General features: G+C 34.3%; 3 protein-coding genes across 3 annotated transcripts; 1 reads left to right on the top strand and 2 right to left on the bottom strand.

Moving 5' to 3' along the window:
* Window positions 1–3,118: 3,118 nt before the first annotated feature.
* LOC117113938 (splicing factor 3A subunit 2-like) lies at window positions 3,119–8,696 on the bottom strand. Its single transcript, XM_033257451.1, has 7 exons — window positions 8,555–8,696; window positions 7,101–7,264; window positions 6,765–6,883; window positions 6,205–6,314; window positions 5,658–5,845; window positions 5,037–5,105; window positions 3,119–4,627 (listed from the first exon to the last, which is right to left on the bottom strand). The coding sequence occupies exons 2-7, from the start codon at window positions 7,224–7,226 to the stop codon at window positions 4,010–4,012; spliced, it is 1,230 nt and encodes a 409-aa protein (XP_033113342.1). The 5' UTR covers window positions 7,227–7,264; window positions 8,555–8,696; the 3' UTR covers window positions 3,119–4,009.
* Window positions 8,697–8,742: 46 nt separating this feature from the next.
* LOC117113940 (DNA fragmentation factor subunit alpha-like) lies at window positions 8,743–13,068 on the top strand. Its single transcript, XM_033257453.1, has 4 exons — window positions 8,743–8,872; window positions 9,795–10,048; window positions 10,890–11,026; window positions 11,422–13,068. Exons 2-4 carry the CDS (start codon window positions 9,811–9,813, stop codon window positions 11,590–11,592), a joined length of 546 nt encoding a protein of 181 aa, XP_033113344.1. The 5' UTR covers window positions 8,743–8,872; window positions 9,795–9,810; the 3' UTR covers window positions 11,593–13,068.
* Window positions 12,885–27,686, bottom strand: LOC117113937 (SWI/SNF-related matrix-associated actin-dependent regulator of chromatin subfamily A containing DEAD/H box 1B-like). Its single transcript, XM_033257450.1, has 17 exons — window positions 27,344–27,686; window positions 26,679–26,847; window positions 25,480–25,918; window positions 24,975–25,062; window positions 24,006–24,586; window positions 22,204–22,427; window positions 21,151–21,241; window positions 20,624–20,723; window positions 19,878–20,013; window positions 18,319–18,454; window positions 17,791–17,925; window positions 17,580–17,687; window positions 16,798–17,046; window positions 16,270–16,458; window positions 15,622–15,740; window positions 14,359–14,541; window positions 12,885–13,437 (listed from the first exon to the last, which is right to left on the bottom strand). Exons 1-17 carry the CDS (start codon window positions 27,534–27,536, stop codon window positions 13,266–13,268), a joined length of 3,312 nt encoding a protein of 1,103 aa, XP_033113341.1. The 5' UTR covers window positions 27,537–27,686; the 3' UTR covers window positions 12,885–13,265.
* Between the last annotated feature and the right edge of the window lie 114 nt (window positions 27,687–27,800).

The following is a 27,800-nucleotide window of genomic DNA, read 5'->3' as shown; positions in this document are numbered from 1 at the left end:
TTATATTACTTACCACCAGGCAACCATGGTGGGCTCCACGAATAACTTTAGGGAATTCCCCTATCACATCAAAGAGCCAGGCAATTAATCTTGTACTGCGTACATTTGTTAAATATAATTGTCCATATAAAAATAGGCCTAGAAACGAATAGGCCTAGGCCTATAGATAGTTGGTAATGTAGTTCAGACGACAGAACTTATTTTGTTAACATAGTTTTTAATTTATGAAATACAAAATAATTCCTTCAGTAAAGATAGAATTTATTCCAATCCATCGCTAAATAGTATAATCATATAAATCCATAAAACATGCAGTTATAGGCGGCCTACTGTCTACTATTGGATTTGAGTGCTAGGCGTCAAACCCGAGTGTGTTATCATCATCATCTATCTATACTTATTATTAATGTTCGTGTAATTGTGAACATTATTCAATTTCGTGACTTTGATGACATTCGCATACAAAATAGTATTTCAAAATAAACAAAATAACAAAAACTTGTTTAACTTTTAAAGGGTTTGATAATACTAAAATAATCTAATTGGCAGTGTAGGCCTACATCTTCGTAGTTGTAATTTTCTGCTGGTTGGCGCTGTAGTCATAGCAATAAGGTACAGTAATACAGTATTCAAATTTTACAAGCTCTATGTTCGCCAAATAAGTAGTTTGATGTGTAGGCCAATGGTATTTAGGCATTCAATAATAACACTTAAAAATATGAAGTGTATATAATATAGTCAGCATTGACGTCACACTGGCTGTCCGTGGGTGTTCAACTTAACCCGACAGCTAAATTTCGATGAATATTTAATTTTTAATCATTCTCTTCATATCATGTGTATCATTCAACGCTACAATTATACGGTCAGTAACCACGTGTTAACGATGATTACGCGAGTCATGCATGTGGGAGGATTATACATAGTAAAATATTTTGTTCCCACGCGTATTTCCAGACTTATTTCCCGTTAAAACTTCAGAAGACTGATATAAGCTAACTATTTATATTTATTATTTATTATTTTGTTTATTCTTTTGATAATTATTGTTATTATAGACCTATTATTTTTGTCTTACTTTATTATGCCTTTTATGTTCTCTTTCATTATTCAACTTCTTTACTCTAAATTTTAATGCCTTTTCATTTGACACATAAATAATAATGTTTTGATATTCAGACACCAGGTTGCACCTGAATTAATATTGCCAAAACGAAAAACCGACTACAAAAAGAGAAGTTTGTCATATAGAGGCGCAAAACTTTGTAACACAATTATTATTAACACTATTATGTATTATTATTATTATTATTATTATTATTATTATTATTATTATTATTATTATTATTATTATTATTTATTATTTATAATAATAATAATTATTATTATCATTATTATTATTATTATTATTATTATTATCATTATTATAGCTCCTTTGAGTACATTTGTACATTTTAAATGTTGATGAATGAATACTTCGTTGATTATTGTTCAGTAACGTTACATTCTTCAGGTTCCTCCATAGTTGTAAAGATAGAATAACAAACTTAATCTATTGGTACACCGGTATGACACTCGCCGATAGTAAACGACTTCTGGTTCGAATCCCGCCCCGGAACACTCTTTTCTCATACAACTGAAAAAGGAACGTTTCGTTGCCTGATACGATTATGGCATATGTTTCTATTCAGTACTGATATTATTGTTTATCTATCTGTAATAAACATGTAATAAACATATAATTGAAATCAGTTATCAAATCAATGTCAGTTTACAAATAAAACTTTAAAACGTTAAAAATAATAATTATTAATATCAAAATAATAAACAAAATGATAAATAATAAATATAAATAGCTGGCTTATATCAGTCTTCTGAGGTTTTAACGAGAAATAAGTCTGGACATACGTGTGGGAACAAAATAATGTAATTAACGAACCCATAACTATTAGTATGTGTGAAACGCAATTCAGCCCAGATTGTTGCCATGTTTAGCCTATTTCTAATGTTCAGTAAAACTTGTATTCAATCAATCAAGTCAAAGTATGAACAGACTGGGTTTTAAATACAGCAGTATATTTCCATAGCATTAATAATGGATTTGGCGACACAAACACGGACTTTGTAATTCTCTTTTAATGTTTTTTGTCACTCCACAATAAAAAAAAATATGCTTTTCTAAAAGCAAATTCGCTTTAACCCAGCGTCAAGAAAAAAAAATGCTTAAAGATCATATATAACAGTTGGACTATAGACTATTACATCCATGAGGTGAGGTGTGGCAATCTTTTTTGTTAATCTCCAGTATTGAGTGCCGACAATTGTCAGTCTTCATCCACATTTTTCGGTTGCTGTTTGTCACTATTTTATTTTTTACACAGCTCTTCCTTGATCTCTATAGATCATTAACTTTGTTTACGGTATACTATTAAAAAGATATAAACCAATAATTTCAAATGTGCCTACCTAAATAAATCCATCTAGATCAAACTGAATCCACGCTTCTCGTATCACTGTACCGTCAAAGACTCCAGTACACTTTTATTAATTGATAATCACCAAATAATTAATAATACTTAAATCCGCAGCAAGTCAATTTGACTGAACCAATGTCACCAGAGAATAAATGTATGTGGCAATATTCCCATGGGTGTACTCCCCCTGACCCCAGGGGATAAATTGCTAATGCTAATAAAATCCTCTGAAAGTGCTACTGGATGTTGTCCCAGGGTTTCAAATACGTAATGCGATTACAGCAGAAACTGTGGAACATGAGGCCATAGAAAGGATTCAAACTTGAATATTTAAATTTAATTTGGCGAATGATCATTGGAGCTTATTTAATCCTAACTTTTAAAGACATGCAAACCATGGTGGTGTCATGATACACTTCATCACGGCATAGTTGTAATTGGTTGCTTTCTTTCAACTTTTTTTGTATACATAGTTGCTGAGCGAATAGACAGTCCGCTAGTGAATAATTTAAACCAAGTTTACCAAACAGTGTATCTCTTGTAGTGTTATTTTATTGCTGTTTATAACTGCGATATGGATGCTCCATTCTATTTCATCCATATTTTGAACAAAAATTGAAATTGAAAACAATGCACAAAAGAAGTTTACACAAAATTTGAATGTTTATTGCTGTTATCAGAAACAACTACATCATGACATTGAAACAGTACAATGATGTCATCTAAAAAAAAAAATAGAACAGTTGTACAGTGCAAACAAGGCTCCTTAAGCATTGTCTAATAATGAGTTCATAACATGCTCTATAGTTTATTAGTGTATGTACTGTTTTGTGAAAAAAAAAAGTAATGATTAGGGGCAGGTCCAAAATTGTTCACACAGGAGGGGGTGGGCACAACAGTTTAAGAATAGATAAGTCAGTAGCACATAACATTAATATGCATTGAAATTTTTAAAATTAGTGGCAAAACAGGGGGTCCGCTCCTGATGACCACAAAATGACAAGAATCATGATTATATTTTGTCTACTTTTCCAGGAAAGGGATGAGGGGCTCACAAGTAAGAGTGTGTTTTGTATTCTAATTATAAAAAAAAACTAATGATCACTTCCAGTTGCAAAAAATGTATATACAGTACTAAGATATATTTATAAAACATAATAGAACTGCAGTTGTACAAGAAGCACAGGTTCTGTACTATATTACATACTATATTACAAACATACTGTATATAATAAAGTAGTCCTGTGATCAAATATGGCATTGAGATAGCAGAATTATAGCAGTCTACAATGGATTACATACATTGTTTTGTCCATAAAAATTGCCATCTAATGTTGCTATTGAATTCCTGTGATACTTAAAAATTTTATCCTGATAAAATGTAATAATTAATATTCACAATTAATGATAAGAGATCTACATATTATTCAAACTAAAAATTCGGAATATTCTCAATGACAAAAAAAATAAAATATGAAAAATTAAATTCATCATACACTATAACAATATATTAAAAACATTCAAGTGTTATTTAATCAGTCATCAGCATTGGCCTCCTCTACTGTTTCATCCATGTGTAAAGGTGGCGGAGGTACAGGGTTTGGTAATGATATTGGAGGCATATTACTCAGAGAAGGAGGCATGAGACGAGTAGGTGGAGGTGGCGGGACCGCCCCAGGAGGGGGTGGCATTAGACTGACGGGTGGAGGAGGAGGATTGGTTGGGTTTGACGTAATTGGAGGAGGAGGAACATTGTTCATGTCAGATTGTGCGGATGTAGGTCGCGTCATCGGCGGCATTGGGGGGTAAGGGAATCCTGGAGGGGGAAACATACCGGGAGGCATGTTAAATGGAGGCATTCCAGGGGGAGGAGGCATTGGGGGCATAGGAGGTCTAGGCAAGTTGCCAGGCATTCTTTGAGGTCCGTTTCGTCCAACCATTGGTGGAGGTGGCAGATTTGGGGGTCTGCTACCCATGCCTGGTCTGAATGGAGGTCTGCTTTGGTCATTTTGCTTCATACCAGGTGGTGGACCCCGCTGTATTCCAGGTGGAGGAGGTAGGTTTGCTGGTGGTGCTGATCCTTTAATCTGTGGTGATGGTTGTACTGCGACTACTGGCTTTGGTTCCATTTTGAAGTGGAATTGCAGAAAAAACTGAAAAAGATTAAAAAAAAAAAAAAAATTAAATTTATAGAAAACAACCACCCAGAAGTTCCACGCTTGTTATTTTACAAGGATCATTTTATTGATTATAGACCAGTTCATGAATCAATAAAGTGAAAAATACAATTAAAATTGAAGAGTAAATATTATCTTTAAAATTTTATAGCCTACAAAATATTTATCTAGTTTACATTCACATGCTGATGAGTCTGCATCGGCGAAAAATTACAGCAAGACGCAAAATCGTATGTATACATCTGCTGTAAAATTTATTTGAAACAATGTCAACAGTTTCGTGCTTTGCTCTTCTTCGTGTGTATTCACATTATGCTATAATATTAATGACAGCAACATAATGGAAAATAGCAATAAAGGGCCTACATGGAACAAAGCTACTTACCTGTTTAGTCTCTTTATTCCATTGTGTCCAGAATTTGTTTTCATTTTTATCAACCTCACGACTAGGAACCTTAAAAGAAAACACAATTGCTTTAGCGTTATTTGATCATTTGGGACCCTTGCTGGTGCATGCAGTTTACAATTCTAATATAGAGGATTGGGGAGTGAACAGTTGATCATTTGAGACCGTTGATGTTTAACAATAACATATATCATAGATTTGACTTATATATTAAATTATAAATTATTAAGAGAGCAGCTTAGCTCAGTTAGCTAACTGGTAGTAGCCACTGTGTGTGCGCTGAACCGTGGAGACCTCTAGGTCCCCGGTGCAATTCCCATCACTGCTCTCCTTGCGTTTCAGCTGGAGGGCAGAAATGTTACGATAGCGCACCGCCTTTCATATGAGACGTTTAAATCATTGGTCATGTGTGCACTATGGTTCATGTGCATGTTAAAAATGTAGTAAACTCTATGGAAGACACCAAATTAATCCACCCATTCATCCATAGTATAGAGACACCCATTCTGTTCATTTTTCAAATTGCTTTTTAAAGTTAGATAATGTTCTAGTAGCAACCTTCTAATAAAAACCAAAATAAAACATTTAAGAAGACGATACCTTAAATGCTATAGTTTCATAGGGCTCAGCTGCAAACAGCAAATATTGCCATTTCTTATCTGGGGGCTCAATCTTTTGTTCATAAGCTGCCATGAAACGATGCCTTGGTGTGATGTCAGCGATCTCAGGGTAATCCACTTGAAACAGCAGACTCTGTTGGCCAGTCTCTGGATCCTTCTGCTTTGTCACTACAAAAAAGAGATATATAAATATCATAATTATACATATTCTTATAAATTCTACAACAGTTGGGATGTTTGTTTTATTTTATTTATTTCTTCTTTACCTTGGGAAGCCTGATCAGTGGCTGATCTAGAAGTCTTGAAGTGGGGGTGCTGATTGGAATGGGGGGGTGGGGGGAGTGTTTTAGTTCCATTGATACTCCTTGCAATTCGCCTAACTTGGAATCTCATCAGGTTTATTATTGTACATGACATGAAATCTGTCTCTTATACACATCTAGATGTGTATAAGAGACAGGGTGCGAGATATGCTACTGAGCCTGATCAATACAAAACCGTTGTTTTTTGTCATTACCAATACCTACCTTTGTAACCAGGTCTACCAATCTTGACAAATTTTCTTACTTCGACCCTTGCTTTCTCAGGAGCTGGTTGGGCAGGTGCATCCTTAGCATCTTTAGCTGCACGTCGCCCTCTATCATTACACAAAACAAACAAGATTAAAAATACTTAAAAGAACTGAATTCAATAACTATTTACAATAATCAGTAATCAAATAAAAACCAAAATAAATAAATAATATTAATATTTAATCAATATGTAAAATAATAAGTAAAAGTGGCAGTTGGATTCTTAAAGCTATCATCTATATATTGGCTGTTACAATTTATCTTTCTATGCATGTTACAAATGTTAACATTCTGAGATCTTAATGTCTATGATTGACTGTGATACGGACACTAAAAAATGAATATCAAGAGACATCTATTAAATGTTATAATGTAATATAACAACTACATGTTTACAAAAGCAACAATTCAAAATAAATGATAAAATGCACATGAAATATACTTAAGTATTTTTACAGTTAAAAGCTCCTGATATACCAAAGCACAATTTACAAATATATTAAACTTGCACTTACAAATTGGACTGATGCTTTTTGCCCTGAGTATGAGCCAAGTAGCTTCCTTCATTGTTATGTAAAGTGAGACATAGTTTGCATTCATATGAACCAAGATGGTTCTTCATAAAATATGGATCCTATATAAAGATAAAGGAACAAAATTTATAATAGAATGTTGGACTAAATATTTTTGTGTAGTACTGCACAAGAATGTCAGTAATGTGTACGTGTGACAGAATTAAAATGATATAAGTTTAGAATATACAGTACTATCAAACATATATCACAGTATGTATAAACTGGATCATGGATGCACAGAAAGAAAATTGTAAGACAAAATTTTAGCGCATTTACCTTGTTCAGATCAATTGTTTCTAGAGCTAACTGCCTAAGTCTTTCCCTCCTATCACGATTACTCTCTGAAGCAGATGCCACACCACCACTGCCGGTTTTCCCACCAGCTCGGTTTTGGAAATCCATTGTCTGCAAGTGTCACTATGTCCTTATTTGTATGAAATCTGTAAAAGAAAAAATTATCATTTACTTTGACTTACCTTGACCTTTAGATTGGAAACCTGTTATGGTTTTGTGAGTCTCCATCACCCATTTTGACAGGGTTCAAACTTCAGACTGTCTTTTCGCTTGCCAGTATGTTTCACGATGGCCTTTAAACTTATTTATGGAAGAGTCATTAACAATTTATTGTGCAGTAGACTATTCCAATTTACAGTAGAGTAGACTATTCCAATTAGGTTTAAATATCAGTAAGTTAAGATCTGACAGCTAGGGCATCCAGATTAAAGATGGATTCTGAATATATTCTGTGCACAAATACTTAATGGAAATAAGGATTGTTCTTTTGCACAAATTTCGCATAAGATTTCATATAAAGTATAAATATAAGTTTAACAGAACTGTGTGTATAAATTTTACTCTGTAGTGTATTGTCTTGATATCCACCAAAACAAATTACCACTATCTTTGTTTATTACTGCGACAACCGAAGCACTGTTTATATCCAATGTTGTACCGTCTTTTGACGAGTATCTTAGAAACTCTACACATAGTTTCAGGAACCGTGTGAAAATCAGCTCTAATTCAATCATTTTGGCCATTAAGCATTATGCTCTTTCCAATTCTAAAATGTATAATAAGTGGAACATTGTCGTCCATTAAGATGATTTCCTGATCTTGACGTTTTTTCAGTTTCAGTTTATTTATTTGACCAAAAGATGGTCGGGGGAAGCTTAAGCAAACAAATCACTATAACTTTTTCAAGCCAGCTGCCCCCTCAAACACTTAATGGAAATAAGGATTGTTCTTTTGCACAAATTTTGCATAAGATTTTCTTGATTCAGTCTATATTTCACTTTTGTCTTACATATATTTATGTATTTGTATGTCTTTTGGTTTAACTGTTGTTCTTTTGTATGGACATGAAATTCCGAAATAAAAGATGAATGAATGAATGAATGAACATAATTTATAGTCCGTGAGGTACACTTACTCTCTCTCTCTAGGCTAGGCCTACTACTACTACCTTACTTTATAGTCTTAGGCTAACCGAGTGATATGTACTGCTGGGAACCACACACGCAGACCCGCACAAATCTCTCAAAAAAGAAAGCCTAGGCCTCGGCTAGTAGCTAATAAATAGTAGTACGCGCTGTAGATTCGAATAGGCTGGCCTAGCCTAGTTAACAGTAGTGAGTAACCTTAAGAATTTTCTGTGCTAAACAGCCCACTTGATACTTACAACAATACGTGATAAACAAAGTATGGAGTATATAAATCTAAGATTATCTTACCACTTGTATTGAAGCCGGTCTCTCTAGGCCAGGGCTAACCAACTTAACCTCAACGTACTCGCACACACACACGCGGACACTTTGTCGATCGTCGGCAGGCTCGTCGGGTTCGATCGATTTTTTGTCATTCAGTGCGCCCTCTATCACACAGATCACAACATCTCCATGCTGATTGGCTACACCTTTACCGTGCAAAAACAAGTACAAGAACTGAACATTCGCACGGTGGTACCAGACCGTGGGAATTTCCTACCTGGCGGTTTTTTTAGTTGCCTAGGACGCTAGCTAGGCCTAGCATAGTTAAAAGGAGGCTTACAGGTATTGTTTTGCAACGTATTTAGATACTGAATCTGTAATTTATATACCATTTTCAATCCTTTTGATCTTGGAAAATACAAAATCTGGTATAGCCTTGGACTAAAACTAGACTCCAGCTGTTGTTGTCGTTAGTCTTACGGCCTCCGTCTTTCTTCTAGGCTAGGGACTACAGGTACCAGCCTAAGTGGGCTTAGAAGAGATTCTGGGCCTCAGAGTGTTGAAGGTGGTGCAATTGAATTGTAGTAGATAATATGATCTGCTGCAAGTATCACTCAAAAATATGAAATATTAAAAATATATAAATTAAAGCTATTATAACAAGTAAACAAGAATTTTGTAAGGTCGAATATTGAGAATAATCTCTCTTGTAATTGTGGCATTTGCCAATTGGATATATATTTAACCAGCTCAAAATAATAAATTCTACAGTTCATTTTTAATTTTTTTTTTTTTAATCAGAACCCGTGACAGTGTGACCATACATAAGATATTATTAACTCATCATTGCGCAGTCTCTCGGAAAATAACCCATCTTCTGCAAATTCATATTGCACGTTTTTATAACTTTATAAATGGCGAGTCAAATAGCTGAGCGGTTAGCTGGGGGTGCCACAAGCTATAGCCATAATATCGATGCTGGTTCGAACGGCACGCTCACCTATGGTTCTGGTGGTAGAACACGTCTTCTCGGATAAGGACTACTGTACAAACCATAGAACCAGTGTATACAATGGGTCGTGTGCACTATAAAGAAAGCAGTACATCCTTTGAGATGAGTAGGAGGATCCCACGGTGTACTGGAACAGACAGCCCCTGTGGTGGACGACGAGAGTTGCTGGTACCGGGTTAATACCAGCAAATACAAATTCAGATTGAATACAAATACCGGTAGAATAATGAAATAGGGTCTCTTATGTTTCAGATGAGGTGAAAAAAGAATGGCCAAACCATTCAAGATATGCGATGCAGACAGAAGTAAACAGATTGGAGTGGTGGCATCCACAATAGATGATGTGAAGACAAAATATAAAAAATACTTTGAGGTTGAAGAAAAAGTGAGAATTGTAGAGGAAAGTGATGGCACAATGTTAGAGGATAACGAATACTTTGAAATGTTGCCAAATTATGTGCTGTTGATGGCACTCAAAGAGGGAGAGCAATGGAAGCAAAGACCTGGTAAATCTTACCAAATATTTAAATTTAAAAGCTTATTGGTATTTTTATTATTAATATTTAAATAGTACTAAAGACTTACCATATGTTATGAACATGGGCAATTGAAGCAAATACATGGTAAATCTTACCAAATATTTCAATTTAAAAGCTTGTTGGTATTTTTGTTTTTAATATTTAAATAGTATTAAAGACTTACCATATGTTATGAACATGGGCAACAGGGGCGGATCCAGAAATGTCCAAAAGGGGGGGCCGAAAGTTGGGCCGATTGAGACAACACTGTCGTAGGGGGTCTGTGGGCATGCCCCCGCGAAATTTTTATGTTCTAGACGCCCGAACATAACATTTGAGGCATTTTTAGCCATCATTTTTTCCTTTTCTCTCTTTTTTTTCTTCTTTTTTTTCTTTTTTTACCTCTTAAAAGGGGGGGGGGCCGGCCCCCCCTAAATCCGCCCCCTGGGCAATGGAAGCAAAGACATGGTAAATCTTACCAAATATTTCAATTTAAAAGCTTATTGGTATTTTTGTTTTTAATATTTAAATAGTATTAAAGATTTACCATAAGTTATGAACATGGGCAGACCTGTAGATGATGGTTGGCTTGACTTTAATTTTTTCCTCTTATATTTACAGTATATAATATGATACAGTACAGTTATATCCTGACCTGAGATCAGGTCAAAATATTCATGAGAAAATAAAAATTGTGTTCTCAAAGTCTACTCTGTTTTCTTTCTCTTATATATTAAATATATATATGCATTTATAGACACACCGACACATGTATTGCTTATTAATTTTGATAAACAGTATTATTTTATTGTATTACACATTCGTTTAGTTAAAGATTTTCAGCTTGATAGCACACAAGCAACAGACCAGACCGACTCCTTAAACGACAACGAATTGGAGGTTGTAGCACGGTCAATCAAGATAAATCCAGCCCGCATCCCATTGCTAACACTGCATGAACTTCAGGTAAATTCATTTTTACAAGATTATTTCTCTTTCAAATTGTATACCTGATTAATTAGTGATTTGTGCAAGGTTTATATAAAATGTAATTGGGGATTCTAGGGGGAAAATCTGATGGATTTGAGAATGAAAAATTGGGGGGTGGGGGGAGTGTTTTAGTTCCATTGATACTCCTTGCAATTCGCCTAACTTGGAATCTCATCAGGTTTATTATTGTACATGACATGAAATAATACACAAAAATGAAAGATAACATCTTTTGAATTGATAATTTTTATTGTCTTACTCAACATCTGCAATGCCATAGCTTCTGCACAACACAAATTAAAAATAAACAAGGTATGCTTTTTAAATGAAAATTAGTGTACAACACATACTCTTTTGTTTTTCTTTTACAGCTTCTTGCAGATGCTTCATCTGAAGAATTAGCTGAAATAACTCAAATGAGGCATACAGAAGTGAGCGACCTTCAGCGATACTGCCACCGGAGGCTGACAGCTGATGAAGAATTAAAAGATGGTATTGAACTGCTGAGGCTTTACCACCAGGCAAATCCATTAAAAAAGTAGTGTATACAAAAATGAAATGCAAGTCAACTACCGTACTACTTCTGCCCTGGTACTTAATATCCATGGTATAAGATAGAGCATCATGTTTCTGGAAACTCTAACACAAACCTCTAGTAATTAAGCCCGCTTGGCTATACATGAATACATTTGCAGTTCATCCTCAATAGTATAATACACCTTTGAGTTTGGGTCCAAAAAATTACCTTTTTGAAAGGTTCAGTCAACCAAAAATGATCAGTATTGTTTTTTATCAAATATATCTATTTAATAACTTATTTCATGTATTTACATGAGAGGTCTAACAAACAAGGTATTCAAAACAACAGGTTGGTCAATTTTACAAAACATGTATAAAGCAAACTTGCAATAGCACGAAGATCATGTAATTTAAATTTCTAAAAAATATGCTCCATTTAGAGAAGCCAAATAAATAAATGTAACAAAGTGATAATAACATGGCTTAATAAGTCAAATAATCATTAAAAACTAAATATAAAAAATGAGCAGTAAAGAATGCAAGGCTGTCATTAAACTTGTGATGGTTGTAATTTCAACATTCTAGCTGGAAAGAGTTTCCATGCTCCCTGTGTTTAGGATGTTCTACAATGTCTTCAAAAAAACATGCCTTGTTATTATGTCTGTAAATGTTAATTTTATAGTCATATTAATAGTCGCCATCCTGAGCACTTAGTGTTCAAATTTTCTGGTGCCAAGGCAAATATTTTGATAAATTTGTTGTATAAGTGTTCAATTTATTTCCAAGACTAACCCCTGTTTAACTTGCACATGAGTTTTTAATATTATATGGCAAGATAAAAGTTATTTTATGTTTTTAATTTGATGGCATAATAAAATATGGAATTAAATCTTGTTATTTCTGAAACGTCATGATCTTTTCATATACATAAAATAAATTTCACAGAATGTGTGTTCTATGCTTTCAAATATTTCTATATACTTGTGCGTCTTATAAGATAATTTTATAACATATTCCATTTTCAAATATTCCAAGCACTGCACAATGGCAAAATTTTCCTGATTAATAAATTTATTGTAATGCCAATAATAAGTTATGTTTTCAAGTCTCCACCAAAATCAAAAAGTGGCAACCATCAAAATAATAATAGGGTTGGCTAACTTTTTCATCAAGAAATATATTCTTTTCCCAAAAAAGGAACACACAATAACTGTATGATGTTTCAAACTTCTAAATATTCAATTAATTTGATGCTTCAACATGGATTTTAGCCCAATGTGACCATTGTCTCTGCTTTGGCATCAAAATAAGGTGGTTTTTTTTTTTGCCTAATCCTTAGTATCTAGTATACATTGTTTGAGTACGATTTTGGGATATATTATTGTAGAATACTATCTAAAATATTTATATTTCTGTAGGAAAAAATAGTTTTTAGGTTTCTTTGTATTTTGTATATCACTTCCAAAGAGTTGTGAATAAAAGGCAATTTTTGTTTTAAATTGTTATCCTTGTACAATAGTTTCACTTGCCTACATTCTGGATAGCATTAATTTTAAGCTGGCCTGACCTAATCAAGGTGGAATGACTTACAATCTAGGTTGCATCATTTGTACAATCTAGGTGGAATATTCCTCTCCTACACATCCCAGGTGGAAAAACATTTTCCACACGTTGCTCTACATTATAAACAGGCTGATTATAGATGCAGTGCCTCCTGAAGAATAGATGCATCACTTGCTTTATTTTCCTCCTCATCATCATCCTGGCATGATATCATGTCCCTCTCCAACTGCAACTTGTACTGAGCACGCTTCAACATCCCTTCTTCTATGGTGTTCTTGCTAATTAGTCGAATTACATTCACATTCCTAAAAAAGAAAAAAAAAAGATTACTAGTAGTTATATTGTTGCATAAATATTGTATTAACTTGCACACAGGAAAGGGAACAGAAAGACAGAAAGAGAGTTCATTTTGAAGGAGGTGAAATGGTACTGTGTCTGAATATGATGACAGATAAACATATTATCCAAAACGTTGGAATTACAATGCTCATGACTACCGGCTAATACAAAAGTGATTTTACTAGATAAAGCTTACAGATTAAAAAGAAAGTAATGTACACTACTACTAACAATCACACCTATGAAGGTGATTTAAAATCTATGGAAAGAAGAAAGCACTTAAAATCAAAATGAACTAATCGACTTTTCATGTGATAAATATTGTATTATTGTCATGGATGTGGTTGTAGATTATCTTGCATTTAGCGTTCTGCAAGATGTAATATATATATATACCAAGACTGTTGTTTGCATGGCGTAAGAAATGTTTTTGTTACAAAGGAAGGATGGATGGATGGATTTATTTGGTGTAAACACCACGGATAACCCATGTGTACTGCGTTCTTTAACATGCACATGGGCCATACTGTACAATAACATCTCATCCGACAGATGGTGCCCTATTGTAACTTGCATTTCAGCCCTCCAGCTGAAACAAAAATAGAGGCAGCGATAGGAATTGAACCTGGGACCTAGAGATCTCCACGGTTCAATGCACACACGGTGGCTACAACCAGATTAGCCGACTGGGCAAAGGAAGTGCAGAACGTAGCTTTCTTATTTTTTTTTATTTTGGGAGAAATGGTTGTTTGATAATGGAAGATCTTTCCTAACTAAATAATTTAAATCCATCACAAGTTAACTTTGCTGTATAATGTCAAAAAATAATTAATCAGCAGTCCCTGGCACTTTTGCCTAAAAATAAAATAATAAATAATAAAACTTACTTTGTTTGCCCGACTCTGTGACACCTGTCTTCTGCTTGCTTGTCATTGTAAGGGTTGTAATCAATGTCATGTAAAATTACAGTATTAGCAGATGTTAGGTTGATACCCAACCCACCAGCCTTTGTTGATAACAGAAATATAAAAATATCTGGGTTTTTGTTGTACTTATCGATCAGCTCAAGCCTAATTTGTAGAAAAAATTGAAATATCATTTATATTATTTTGAACTATAATACTCTTTTCGGCTAACCATACACAATCAGTCATAGACGGCGCCCATATGCAATCAGCCATACACCGCGCCCATATGCAATCAGTCATAGACCGCGCCCATATGCAATCAGTCATAGACCGCGCCCATATGCAATCAGTCATAGACCACGGCCATATGCAATCAGTCAGGGACCACGGCCATACGCAATTAAGCACAATCAAGCTGTGAGTTATGGATTATTTTCCCTTTACCCTTTCCACCATCTGCATTTTATGAAAAGAGCAAATTGAGGGAAAATGTGGCTATATGCATGCCCCCTCCTCATAAATACTCGCTTCAAATACAGTAGTTAGAAATCACAAAAATTAAATAATTTTTTCCTTGTAACTTGGTTAAACTTCCCTAAAAATTTCATACAGATCAGTTGATTAGTTTTTGTTATATATGGCCTGGGACATTTTAAAAATGGTCCTCATATCTACACCCTACTCCAGAAATTCACCAAAATTAGTCATTTCTTCACTGCACCATGACAAACTATTCTTGAAAGTTTCATTTAGATACATTAATAAGTTTTTGGAGATATTTAGGTCTGAGACTTTAGAATTTTAAATGGCCATCAAATTCACACACAAATCTTGATCACAAAAATTGAATAATTTCTTCCTTGTAACTTAGTTAAACTTTCACAAAAGTTTCATTCAGATCAGTTGATTAGTTTTTAAATATCTAGTAATTCTGTAATAAATACTGTATATCTAAACATTGAAATAGCTTTTTAAGACTTGCACTTATTTTTAATATAAACATTTTGTGTTTTTTTCATTCTTAAAATATTTGTACTCATTAGTAAATTAGTTTTATCATCGATTTAACCATGATGGTAACTACCTAAAAGTGAAATGCTAGGCCTCTGAAAGTCACCCAGTGGTAGTTGCCAGGTTATCGGAAATTTTTATTTCAAATTTCGATAATAACAAGTGGGTCAACAGAAGCAGGCTTTTTATTCTGGCAAAAACAAAAAAACAGAATTTATTGAAGGTTGTTACCTGTCAGTAACTGGTGTTTGTCCATCCAATCTTAGGTAGCTATGTCCACGATGTTGTAGATAAATTTCAAGAATTTCCAAGAGCATTACAAACTGACTAAAAATAAGCACCCTGTCCTTCTGCAAAATAATGACAAGAATTATAATTAGTAATAATAATAATATAAATATGATTGTGTAATAACATTGTTGAATAAATTATATTACTGGATTGGATTAGATTTATTCGGTGCAAACACCAAGGACAACTCATGAAAGTCTAAAATCTTATTTTCAGGGGGTCCTTCTGATAATGGGCAGTACACTGGGAGACAATCCCCTACTCTTCGAGGAGTGTACTACGCTCTTAAAAATGCACATGGGCCATTTTGGACACGGGATTAATGGCTTATGGTGCACACATAAAGTGGCAACCATCAGTTTAGTTGACTGAGCTATGCTGCTCACTATTTACTTTTCATCAGCTTGTTTGAATCACTTCAATCTAAAAATCTAAATTGCATGTTGAGTGATCGTTTGTGTTAGTCGACTTCAATTATTTTTTAAGGGGTGTTCTCTTGAGAGAGAGAATAGGCAATTAGTCAGCTTATCCAGGTAAGTATTCACAAAGTAGAAATTAAAATTAATAACAAATTGTCTTTTGCTCTACCTTAGCCTTCATTTCAGGCAGTAATTGGTCCAGAACAGTAAATTTCCCTGAGGCAGTGAGAGTTTCAATAGGCAGTCTGAATGACTTCAAGACTGGATAATGGTGGCACAGGCGATGGAGTTCATAGTCATACATTACGCTCATGTCCTCAAATATGAGGGCTGGATTCGCTTCTTTATGCCCTTCATCCTGACAAAATTAAAAATATAAGTATGATTATATATTAATAATGACATTACTATTATGATATTAACATTGATGATGATGATATAAATGACATCATGCACCTGCCAACCATCCCACAATATGTTACTACAGCTTGAGCAAACTTAGTTTAACTTTTAGCAAATGTGTGCCAAACAAAATGAGGCTACATGCAATATGAAAGCCAATCAAGAGTCAGGAAGGACAGCTCATTTTATTTAACTAAGTCTGCTACCAGTCCTTTGGTATAAGTCCTTTTCTGTTTGTTATTTCTGAATTTTAAAGACTGGATTTCAAAGAAATGATTAAAGTAAATACTCATACCTCGAGCATAACTTGAGACATTTCCTTCAGCTTTTCATCGGTGTACATGACACGGTGAAGAAGAGGGTGGTTGGCCATTTTTCGTAGTTGCATCATAGCTCCCTTTATATTAGTGAACAGTTTAGGATCTTTTTTGTTTTGTAAACTCTTGGAGAGCGTGGCTTTGAGTTCATTGTTTAAGCGCTCCTGTTCTGGCTCCAGTGGGCACATTTGAATCTTTTCAATCTTCTTGGGCAACTGAGCTAGAACCTACAATTTTTCAGAAGTACATAACATTTGAGCCACTTATACAGAAATACAGAATAAAGAAATCTTTATTGTCCAGCACAGAAATTCATTTTTTGACAAAGCTCAATGAGCAATATTCTGCATAGAACAAAAACACAGCAAAATAAAAATATTTTGAAATTAGTATAGGTTAAAAAAAATATGATTATATATAAAACCACATTATTGTTATAAAATTTACAACTTACTTGCATTAAAAATGATAAGTGATATATACAAATAAAAACATAAGGTAAAAAACATGATTTCCATGTTGATAAATTCACATTGATTGCATCATATGCTTTATTTTGGTTTTTGAATCAAGTTACGAGGTTGATTACAGCCTGAATGTGGTCTGAAAACAGCATATATTCCAAGTTTAATTATAAAGTTCAGGTTTTTAAAATAATCTCAATTTGAAATAATTATAATTTTCTGATCTGTACTTCTATTATCTGCAAATTTTTTTTAAACTATAAAATAATTTTTTATTTTAAGCATTTTAAACTTACATCAGCTTTTATCCTCCTTAGGACAAATGGTTGCATGATCTGTTTAGCGTGAGCAATTCTGTCTTTCTCAAATGTCCCAATTTCATTTTCTTTTCCTTGTTTTTGTTTCTGTTTAGGATAGGAAATATCGTTTATTTAAGGTTAAAATACAACACTCAAGCACAAAGCAAGCTTGAAAGAAGATAATGATGATTTTGTTGTTAATAATTACCTTTAGACAAAATATTCTTTGCAGGTGGTTAGTTTTACACATGAAGAGATTTGGCATACTGAAGCTGAGCAGAGATATTAATTCCAGTAGATTGTTTTGAAGTGGAGTTCCAGTTAGTAGTAATCTGTTGGCTGCCTGTGAAAACAAAGGTAGTATACACACTAACAATTGCATATCTCATAATTTTGTTTATGACTAATTTAGCATTTTGTAAGAATTTTAAGTGAGACTTAGCATGTGCAAGGGTAAAGTTGGTGACATTGCTTTCACCTTTGTTTCTCTTCACATATAAGTATTAATATGTACAAGGTAAAAGGAGAATGATTTGGAATGTAATAAATTGCATTAGGAATACTACTGATTGTGTATTTAATGACTTGGGAGAAAAAAAAATCACTTAAAAACCCTATGGTTATATGTTATTTTCAAATTTTTAATAATTTGTTATTACATTATAAAATTATGGTATTAATATAAAACTATTATAAGATGTGATATAATGTAGTTAAAGTTTCAAAACACACATACATTTATCTTCGTAAGGTTTACATATCTCTGAGTTGTCATGTTCTTCAAGAAGTGTGCCTCATCAAATACGGCATACTGAATCGGTAATTTGCGGAATAAAGCACGGTCCTCACCACTGCTGATGCAAACGTTGTACCTTCAAAAACACGGCATGACACATATATTTTAGCCTTAGATGAAAATATAATACTGTATAATGTAAACATAAAGCATATGGGATATTAACTATCGTAGCCTTCAATCTAAACTTCTTAAAGTGAATTGAGATAAAAATTTAAATACAGTTAAACTTGCCTAATTCGACTTTGCCTAAGTTGAATAATTTATAATTCGATCTAATTTTACATGGCAAATTGTTGTGTATTCCATTATTTAACAATCTGTAAGTCAAATTTTATCCAAGCCCGTAGCCAGGATTTTGGTAGGGGGTTCTTTTTGATACTGAAAGGACACTTGCGAGCACCATTGGCTGGGGCCAGGGGGGGGGCCGCCAAGGGCCCCCTGGGGGTCCAGGGCCAAAACCCCGGTGGGGGTCCAGCATTCTAAGCATTTACAGGTGTTATTTAATTGATTTGAGAGGCCATACATTAAAAAAAATTGTATATATTAAAGAGGTAATTTTTTTGGTTGGGAAAAGATAAAAAACAAAAAAAAAACTACTACTTTAGTACTAAAGTATTGGTAATTTAACAACAGTAGCATGATACAAACTCCAAAGAATCCAGTACGGTTTATTCTTTATTTTTTATTTATATAGCACTTTGGAAGTTGTATCATACTATACTCACTTAAGACAATCAGTAACAAAAAGAACCGAGACAAATTTGTATGGTTGGTTGTAGCGTATTATAATCATATATATATATATACACAGGTGAAACTATCCCCCGCTGGACACCATCCCGGTATTTCTGAGTCAAGGTTTCGGGGTCTGAATTTTTTATGTTACTAGGTAGGCCCAACAATCGGGTATTAAAGTAGGACTTTTAATGATGATAGACTCTAGGCTAGGCCTAAAGTGTAGGCTAGCCAGCCTTTGTTGAAAGGGCACTTCATGAAAAAGGGGGGTTCGTTCGAACCCAACGAACCCCCCTGGCTACGGGCTTGTTATCTAATTTGAACAATATTTCAATGGCATTTTGGATTTCGACTTAAGCAAGTTCAATTGTACAAGAATTTTGGGCTCCTTATATATAAATATATTTTTGTAAAAAGAAAGAAAAGTTTTGGGCTTCGTTGAAAATGAAGTGTTTTTTGGCTATATCAGCTGCTCAGGCCACTCTAGCCTGCTGGCCTTCTGCTGGCTTCACCTCTTCAAACAATTCTATGTAACTGGGTTACTCAGGACCAACAGGTTTAAACTTCCTCCAGTTTTTCTTCTCTGTAAATTTTTCTTGTCTTTTCCTGGACAAAATTTCCCTCTCTTATAATGCACTGATAGCAAAGCAAACTCATATCAAAAACTGGGACAAAATTTGTGGATTAATCATAATGCATTAAATTACATTATTTATAACAATGTATTATTAAAACTAGTCATCTGTGATTCATCAACTTACGTTGTGACAATTATGTTGCAGGTCCTCCTTCCTCCTAACAGTTCCCTTCGTAGCATTGCCCTCTCACTGGCCATTCCAAAATACAGCAAAACAACTAAAGATGGAGTCCAGGTATGCAACTCTCTTGCCCAATTGTCTGTTAAATAAAAACAATGTGATTTGATTGATTTTAAGTGGCAGTTTGGACATAATAATTTGAATGTGCTTAGATTCATTTTCCCATGCTATTAAAAACACATTGAGCATTCATCCCTGCATTTGGCTGTGAAGTAGCAAATACCCTTGTCTCATGTCTGTAAACATGCACAACTCATACATTATCACAGAACTGTTAACAGCATAAAAAATAGGCTCCCAGCGGCAGCGTGTGTCTACTTCCTCTTCTGTACATCACTGTATCTCAAAAAGTACTACCAGGTTCTAGAGGGCGTTCTTTCAAAATACAATCAAAGACGTTCGTAATGAATGCGTGCTGCATCTCCATGACGCATGTTCGAGTTTGAAACGCAAGTTTATTGAGCGGACCTCGTGGTAGTAGTACTAATAGGGCGCCCCTACCTCGTGGTAGTAGTACCCATCATGCACTTCCACCGCATTTATTCGCGCTTACAGGGTTAACTGCCAGACAATAAAGATTCTATGCACCCGAGAGGGCAGTAGACACAAAGACAATAATAATTAAAATATTAATAAATCAATTGTAAACCATATACAAATATTTAATGAAAAGTAATATTTGATCATACCTAATGTTGATGAGGGAACAACAATGACATGCGGCCCGACCTTGCCCGAATCCACAAGATGGGCAAGAAACGCTATGGTCTGAATAGTCTTGCCAAGCCCCTTCATAAAACCAAGAAATTAAATGCAGTGATTAACATCTGTACACTAAGATATGAATAAATTGGTATTAAGTTGGTAAAAACAGATGTAAATGTTTTTGATGAAGATGTTGAATATGAATATGAATATGTTAACACCATTATGAAACGGGAATGATTCTTAATATTTTTACATTTTATACTGTATGGAAAAAGAGAAAACATAGTAGCACCATCATCATTGTCACCACCGCCACTATCATTATCATAATTCTCATCACCATCACCATCATCATCATCATCACCATCATAAAAAAACGGAATATAAAACAATTCGAATTAAACTGCATTTATATATGATGTCAGTCAATCAATCAATCAATCAATCACCACTATTATCATCAGCATCATCATTCTATTTGAAAACATATCATCATTTAGCTTCTCACCATTTCATCAGCAAGGATTCCATTAACATTTTGTTGATCCATTAGGAGCAGCCAATTCAATCCCATCACCTGGTACTCCTTCAACTTTAGACTATAATGGTATGGAAAATATGAGTCAATAATAAAGTAAGAAGACTTGGCAAACATCAGTCTGGTCAGGGCCTCCCTGGTCTGATACAAAGGGCATTTGCACTGTAATTATTGCCACTGTAACTGCCACATGTATTACCATCAAATATTGCATTAGTACTCCCACTTAAGTACTGCTTAAAGGTTAAATAGGAGTTGAGTGTATACTCATGCTTATAGGATGTTGTTATTCCATAAGTAGTAATGAACCAATTTCATACATTCAAGACTTGATCAGAAAATGATTGAAACCCTTCAGTGATTATTTAAAAAAAAATTTATTTTACCACATTGCCCTTTTGATTCTACAATTTCTTTTTTTTTTTTAAATTTGTTTTACCACATTGCACTTTTGATTCTACAATTTCTTTTTTTTTTTTACATTTATTTTACCACATTGCACTTTTGATTCTACAATTTCTTTTTTTTTTTAATTTGTTTTACCACATTGCACTTTTGATTCTAAAATTTCAGTCTGAGGACTATTAGAAAAAAAGTTATTCATAATTAAATAAACAAAGAAACATAATTCAAGTAAAAAACATGATAACAAACAAAATACGAAATGATGTTTGCCCTACCTGATGTGTTATAAGTACTGCATGCTCAGTACATTCCCAAATGCTTGCCAAAAAAAACATGGTCAGGTAGGGCAAACATCATTTGGTATAATTTCTGCCGACGAAAATATGCCATCGGAATAACATTGCAGTACCCGCTAATTGGGGATCAGATTCATCACTAGCTACCAAGCGCAAGCTCAGTGGTCTAGCGGTTAAGACATCAGGCTAGTTACCTGGAGGTCGTGGGTTTGATCCCCCATCGGACACATCCTATACTATAGACATAGAGTTTAGGTATTACAGTATTATTTAGGTAATACAGTATTGATAGCATTAATCATAATATTCAATCTTATCTTACTCTTCACGCAGTAGCTTTGGTTGCCTGACCATGCATTTAGTTTTTTCATCAAAATCCACAGAGTCTTTCCTGGGGAGTTGATCTGCTAGTAAAGCCTGTAGATTCTCTGCAATCTTTGAGCACTCTGTCATCAAACTCACGAGCATTGCTCTTTGAGTAAATAAATCCTCAGCATTTTCAACAAGGTGTGTTCCTAGGCTTCTCGTAGAAGACATTGCTATCATCTAATAAATAATATATTTTTTATTACAATACAAATAGTAAAAAGAAAACAAACTTCAAATCACAGATTGTTGATTGAAACAGAATACTTTGTTTACAAATTAGCACAATAAAGAAAAACAATGACTTGAAAGACTAAAAATCCGAACATTGTAAAATTGACATGTCTTAGTCTGTCCACTTATTTATTATTATTTTTATTATTATTATTTTTTTTTTTATTTATTTATTTTTTTAAAATTATTATTATTATTAATATTATTATTTTTTTTAAATTATTATTATTTATAGGTGTAACGTTTGCCCTACCTGACATGGAAATGTACTGAATACTTAGTACGTTTGAAAACAATTGCGAAAAAATCGCAAGTTGTTCTCGGGTGGGACTCGAACCCATGATCTCCAGATCACTAGCCTGGCATCATACCTCTAGACCACCGAGCTTGCGCCTGATGGCCAGGGTTGAATTCGAGTCCAATTAAGCAGCGGGTATAATAATACTATTATTATTATTATTATTTTTTTTTAATTATTATTATTATTTTTTTTTTATTATTATCATTATTATTATTCTAATTAGATCAACATGGCTATAAAAATAATTTTAGATGTATTTAATTTTTGTTGTTGTCAACCTGGAGTATTGTGTTTACGTATGCCTATATAAATTATGTGTCTCTGTATGCCTGTGCAGTAACATCACTTTTGTGAACGTTTTTAATAAATATTTTTATATGTAATGCAGATGTTCTCAACTACAGGTATATCAGAATAGGGGCCAAATTTGTTCAAGGTATAAATCTGAAGGGAAAGGGCAGGAGGTTTACCTCGCAACAGCTTTGCACCAGGTACGAGATGTAAAATTGGAAATTTTTTGAAAATATAAGCCGCTAGATGCTTATACAGGGCATCTTTTCTCGGACTCAGTTCAGGCGTGAGCAAAACCTTCCAACAATAATGATGTTACACAGAGCCGTATATGGAACTACACACTACAGGCTATCATCATGCAGGAAAGAAACAGAAGGAGTTCTCTCAATGCTAAGATCAAACAAACAGAGTGACACACCGCACTTATAAAAAGTCGGTAAATCACTACTTTATCGCTACGTTACGTAACGGGAGATAACCCTGTTTCTTTCCTCCATGCTATCATGTTAGGTTGGCTAGACATGAAACATCATGTGAGCGACAGTCTGAGAAAGTCCGAAAGTTGGCGTATTATGATTTCTTTGCTGTTTGCTGTTATAGTTCTTTCGATTTGATTTATTAAATCGCTACAATCTGTGGGGCAATATACAGGCCTAGTCGGCAAAACAGAATGCAAAAATTATTAAGGCTAGAAATCTAGGCCCATGCCTAACGGAAATTATTCCTTTTGGCTTGTTCTCACGGGCCGCATAACACGCACTTGCAGGCCGCAGATGGCCCGCGGACCGCCAGGTGATAACCCCTGATGTAATGTAATGAGTATATGTATTCGACTTTATTTATAGAAGATTGATGTATGTATTAAATAATATCAAACTTTTTTTAATTTTCCCCTACATAAACATTGCATGGAAATAAAAGTGACTCACTAATTCTTCAAAGGAATTAAACGGTCGTATACTAGCAACCAGTTCCGCCTTCTTCATTGAGCTCCCCTCAATACTAGTCATTTCCTCCACTGAGGCACTATTGTAAAAATCAACCACCTTCACTTTGAACTCTTCAGAGAAAGTTTCCAGTTCCTCATCACTGGAGACATCCCCTTCCTCTTCAACAGACTCATCCCCACTTGACTCTAGATGTCCATTCAAATTCTTCTTCCATTTTATGTTAGTAGTTGGTCTTGCAACAGCTCTTTTTTTGCTGTGACTTCTGCGCTCTTTTGGCAGAAGGCAAACCTCCTCTTCAGAGTCTGACTGGATTGTTCTGGTTTTCTTTTTATTAATTCTATTCTTCTTACTTGGGTTATCAATTTCCTCATTTTCAGAACTGTCACTCACTTCTATACGACGCCTCTTTTTTATCTTCTTAGTTTTTCCGTTTGTTACATGATCACCATCTGATCTGTTTGGTTTAGCAACAGAACGAAAGTCTGCTTTCCTGATCCATCTACTGGAGTTGGAGTTTGATCGAGATGTTTTCTTTTCAAATGGTTCCGGTAGACTTCCATCTAAAAGAAATTATTTCAATATAGTTAGGAGATGTTGAAGAGTACCAGGAGATTTATAAATGCTAGTTACTCCTCACTGCTTTTGTATGAGTAACACACCACTTTATGCCTTGCCAAAAGGGTCTTCATAAATTCTTGTATTATTATTATTATTAATAGTGAGTAAAATGACCAGCTAGGCCTTGGCATCATCTTGGCATTCTTAGCTAAAGCATTATAAGCATTGTCTATCATCAAAATTTGACAACATTATTGTGCAATATCTTAATATTTCATCGAACAGCCTGTACACTTGAGCCTAGATTAGTATATTTGTCAGTGCATACAATACATGATTGACTGATTGATTGATTGATTGATTAATTGATTGACTGCCTGATTGTTCTACCTGTATCGTCTGATGATCTGTTTTCAAACATTGTGGCAACTGCATCACACACACACCAGTTGTTTTTAACAAGAGATGCACGAAGAGCCTACAGGGTAGTAACATTAATATTAAGTAATCACTTGATCAATGTTTACAGAAAATCTCTCAATTCTTTACAACCTACAGTAAGTTCTTAACAAAACCATCATCATGAATACCAACATCACCATTAACACTAGCACCACCACTACCATTAACAAAACCATCAACAACATCATCACCACAACCACCATCATTATCATTACCACCCACCATCACCACACTCGAATCATAACCATTATCAGTTTATTGACACTACAATCATCACCATTATTACCACCACACCAATATTATCACCACCACTGTCCCAGCAACATCATCAAATTTCATCACCATCATTTTCAGCTTAGTTTTAAAAAATATACATTTACATGCTGGGTACCCCATCATCCATCAAGCACAATCACAATGTCTTGCTTTATACCTTCTTGCTTCGGTGAGGAAAAACATCTACCATCTGAGCTAACAAATCCTGCTCATCAATTTTTTCTGTTACATCAACGTCATCCTCTGTGTCATTACCCAGTTCATCCTCCGTTTCTTTATCTTGTTCTTCCTCTGGTTCTTCATCCTGTTTGTTGACCTTTCCATCATCAGATTCTTCTGCTGATTCGCTAAGTAGTCTCATCTTTCTCTTAGCACAGGTTCTAAGCTGCCCACCATCATCCTCTTTTATTGTCTGTTGTTCCACTTCATCATCAGACTGCTTTGTAGAGTCCACATCTGATGATAGTATCCTGCAGTCCTCATCTGACGATAGTATCCTGCCCTTTTTATTTAGCTGTCTTTGAACGGGTGGGAATGTCTCACTGACTTCATTCTCTAAATATTCATTATCAGATTCATCCTTGGAGTTGGCGGAACTTCAAAATAATGTTTAAAAAATTTAAATAAATCATAAGCTGCATTATGATTTATTATAAGCCATTTACATGCTTTCATAAAATTACAGTAATGTTAAATAATCATTTACTTATAATACTGATATGATGATCATATGGCCAAAGAAACATGTGTTGCCCATGTACAGTTACATTTCAAAATAGGGGGAGGGGAGTCACTCAGTCAGCAATATTCTTCTTCTACTATTGTCATCACCACACATGTAATTTGTTTGCTATAGTCATAACAACAGGACCAAAATCCAGGTTAAAGTCAAATTTATGGGCTTTTGAAACATTGGGCTCCTTTAAAAAACATATGATAGATTCTAGATTTTTGAGTTTTGGGTTGCTTGAGCATATGCGGCAGGCTACACAAGTGTTTTTGGTTTAATAAAACGTGTTAAGATGTATTGTCCCCTGAAAACAAAAATATGAAATTTAAAATTGACATTAATGTATTAAGCAAATATTCCTGCAAAAAAATCATAAATATTCCAGTGAATGTAAGGATTTCTGTTTTATTAACATGTGGTGTAAAATCAAGGTAAACACTTAGGAAATTCACTATTTCTATACTCAAGTTTATAATTTTTATGTTACAGTATGTGTTAGTTCAAAATGAGGAAGGAAACAATACATATTAAAATACAATTTTCAAATCAATACACATTTTTATGTAATATAACAAGTTAATATTTTGTATATTTTAATATAACAAATTAATAATAATAATGCATACGATTGGTCACTGTTATCAGATTCCTGGTCAGATAGAGAATTCATTTGGTTAGTGGTTATTGTTGATTCAGACCTCCGCCTACAAGGAATTGCTTTTCCTTTGTCAAACACTGGACTTGGGGATCCTTCCTCTACTGACTGTTCCGGTGTTTCTGGAATACAGGTTATATCTACAAGGAAAAGAGATATTAATTAGGTTGCCTGTAAATTTCCCATAACTTCATAAGCTTATGTCCGACTTTACGAAGTACATTAATTGTCAACATTGTATATTGATGATATGAGGATATGTTTGACTTTGGCGACATTTGAAATGATTAAATCAAATAATTGAAATAATTAAGCAATACTTTCAATATTGGAGGACACACCACACTCTAATTTACTGCTGTCACATTACAACAATGACAAAATAGAATTATATACATATATACCGATCAAATACAGTTAGTAAGCAGTGATTGTTGTTATGTTACACCAGTCTTTAACAATAACCAGGGCAAGGGCTCAGAATAGCCCTGGTAATTACTATTAGATAGGTAGGTTAATTAATACTATATTATAGACCTAGGCCTAGGTAGGCCTATTTCATCATTTTTGCTTTTTTATTTTATTAATTTTAAATTAGTGATTCACTCTATTATTTAGTTTCGACTAACCACTGACCAGTAAGAAAAAAGCCGGTTTTGGACTTCTTTGGAGTTAGATGCTCTAAGGCTGATCTACCATCATAAGAAGAGACAGACGCAGACTCCTCTAACTTCTTGTCATCAGTTGGTGACGGTAGGCCTACGGTGGAATCACTGAGCTTATTCTTATTATTCTGGTACCTAAATTTCGACAAATCAATAGAACTCATAACAAAACTCTAAAATCATATAAACCACAAACTACGAATGGCATCAGAACACATCTACAAATAGTAAATTATACAAAGCAAGTTGGCCTAACATCCAGTTCGTTCAATGACAATAAACCTCTCTCACTTTACTCTTGACTGTACTTGCTCGTTCGGCTTTCGTCTGCGCAGTCGTGTTTCATCGTGTATATTGCGTTACATAATTCATACCGGATACCAAATTCTTAAAACTAAAAAGGAAATATTGACGTTTACGTAGGAGAC

The sequence above is a fragment of the Anneissia japonica genome, unplaced genomic scaffold, assembly GCF_011630105.1.
Source record: "Anneissia japonica isolate Jap-2015-1 unplaced genomic scaffold, ASM1163010v1 scaffold1417_len1240632_cov203, whole genome shotgun sequence".
NCBI classification, from domain to species: Eukaryota; Metazoa; Echinodermata; class Crinoidea; order Comatulida; family Comatulidae; genus Anneissia; species Anneissia japonica.
Note: the sequence above shows the minus strand (reverse complement) of the source record. Positions and strands in the feature narration are given on the sequence as shown.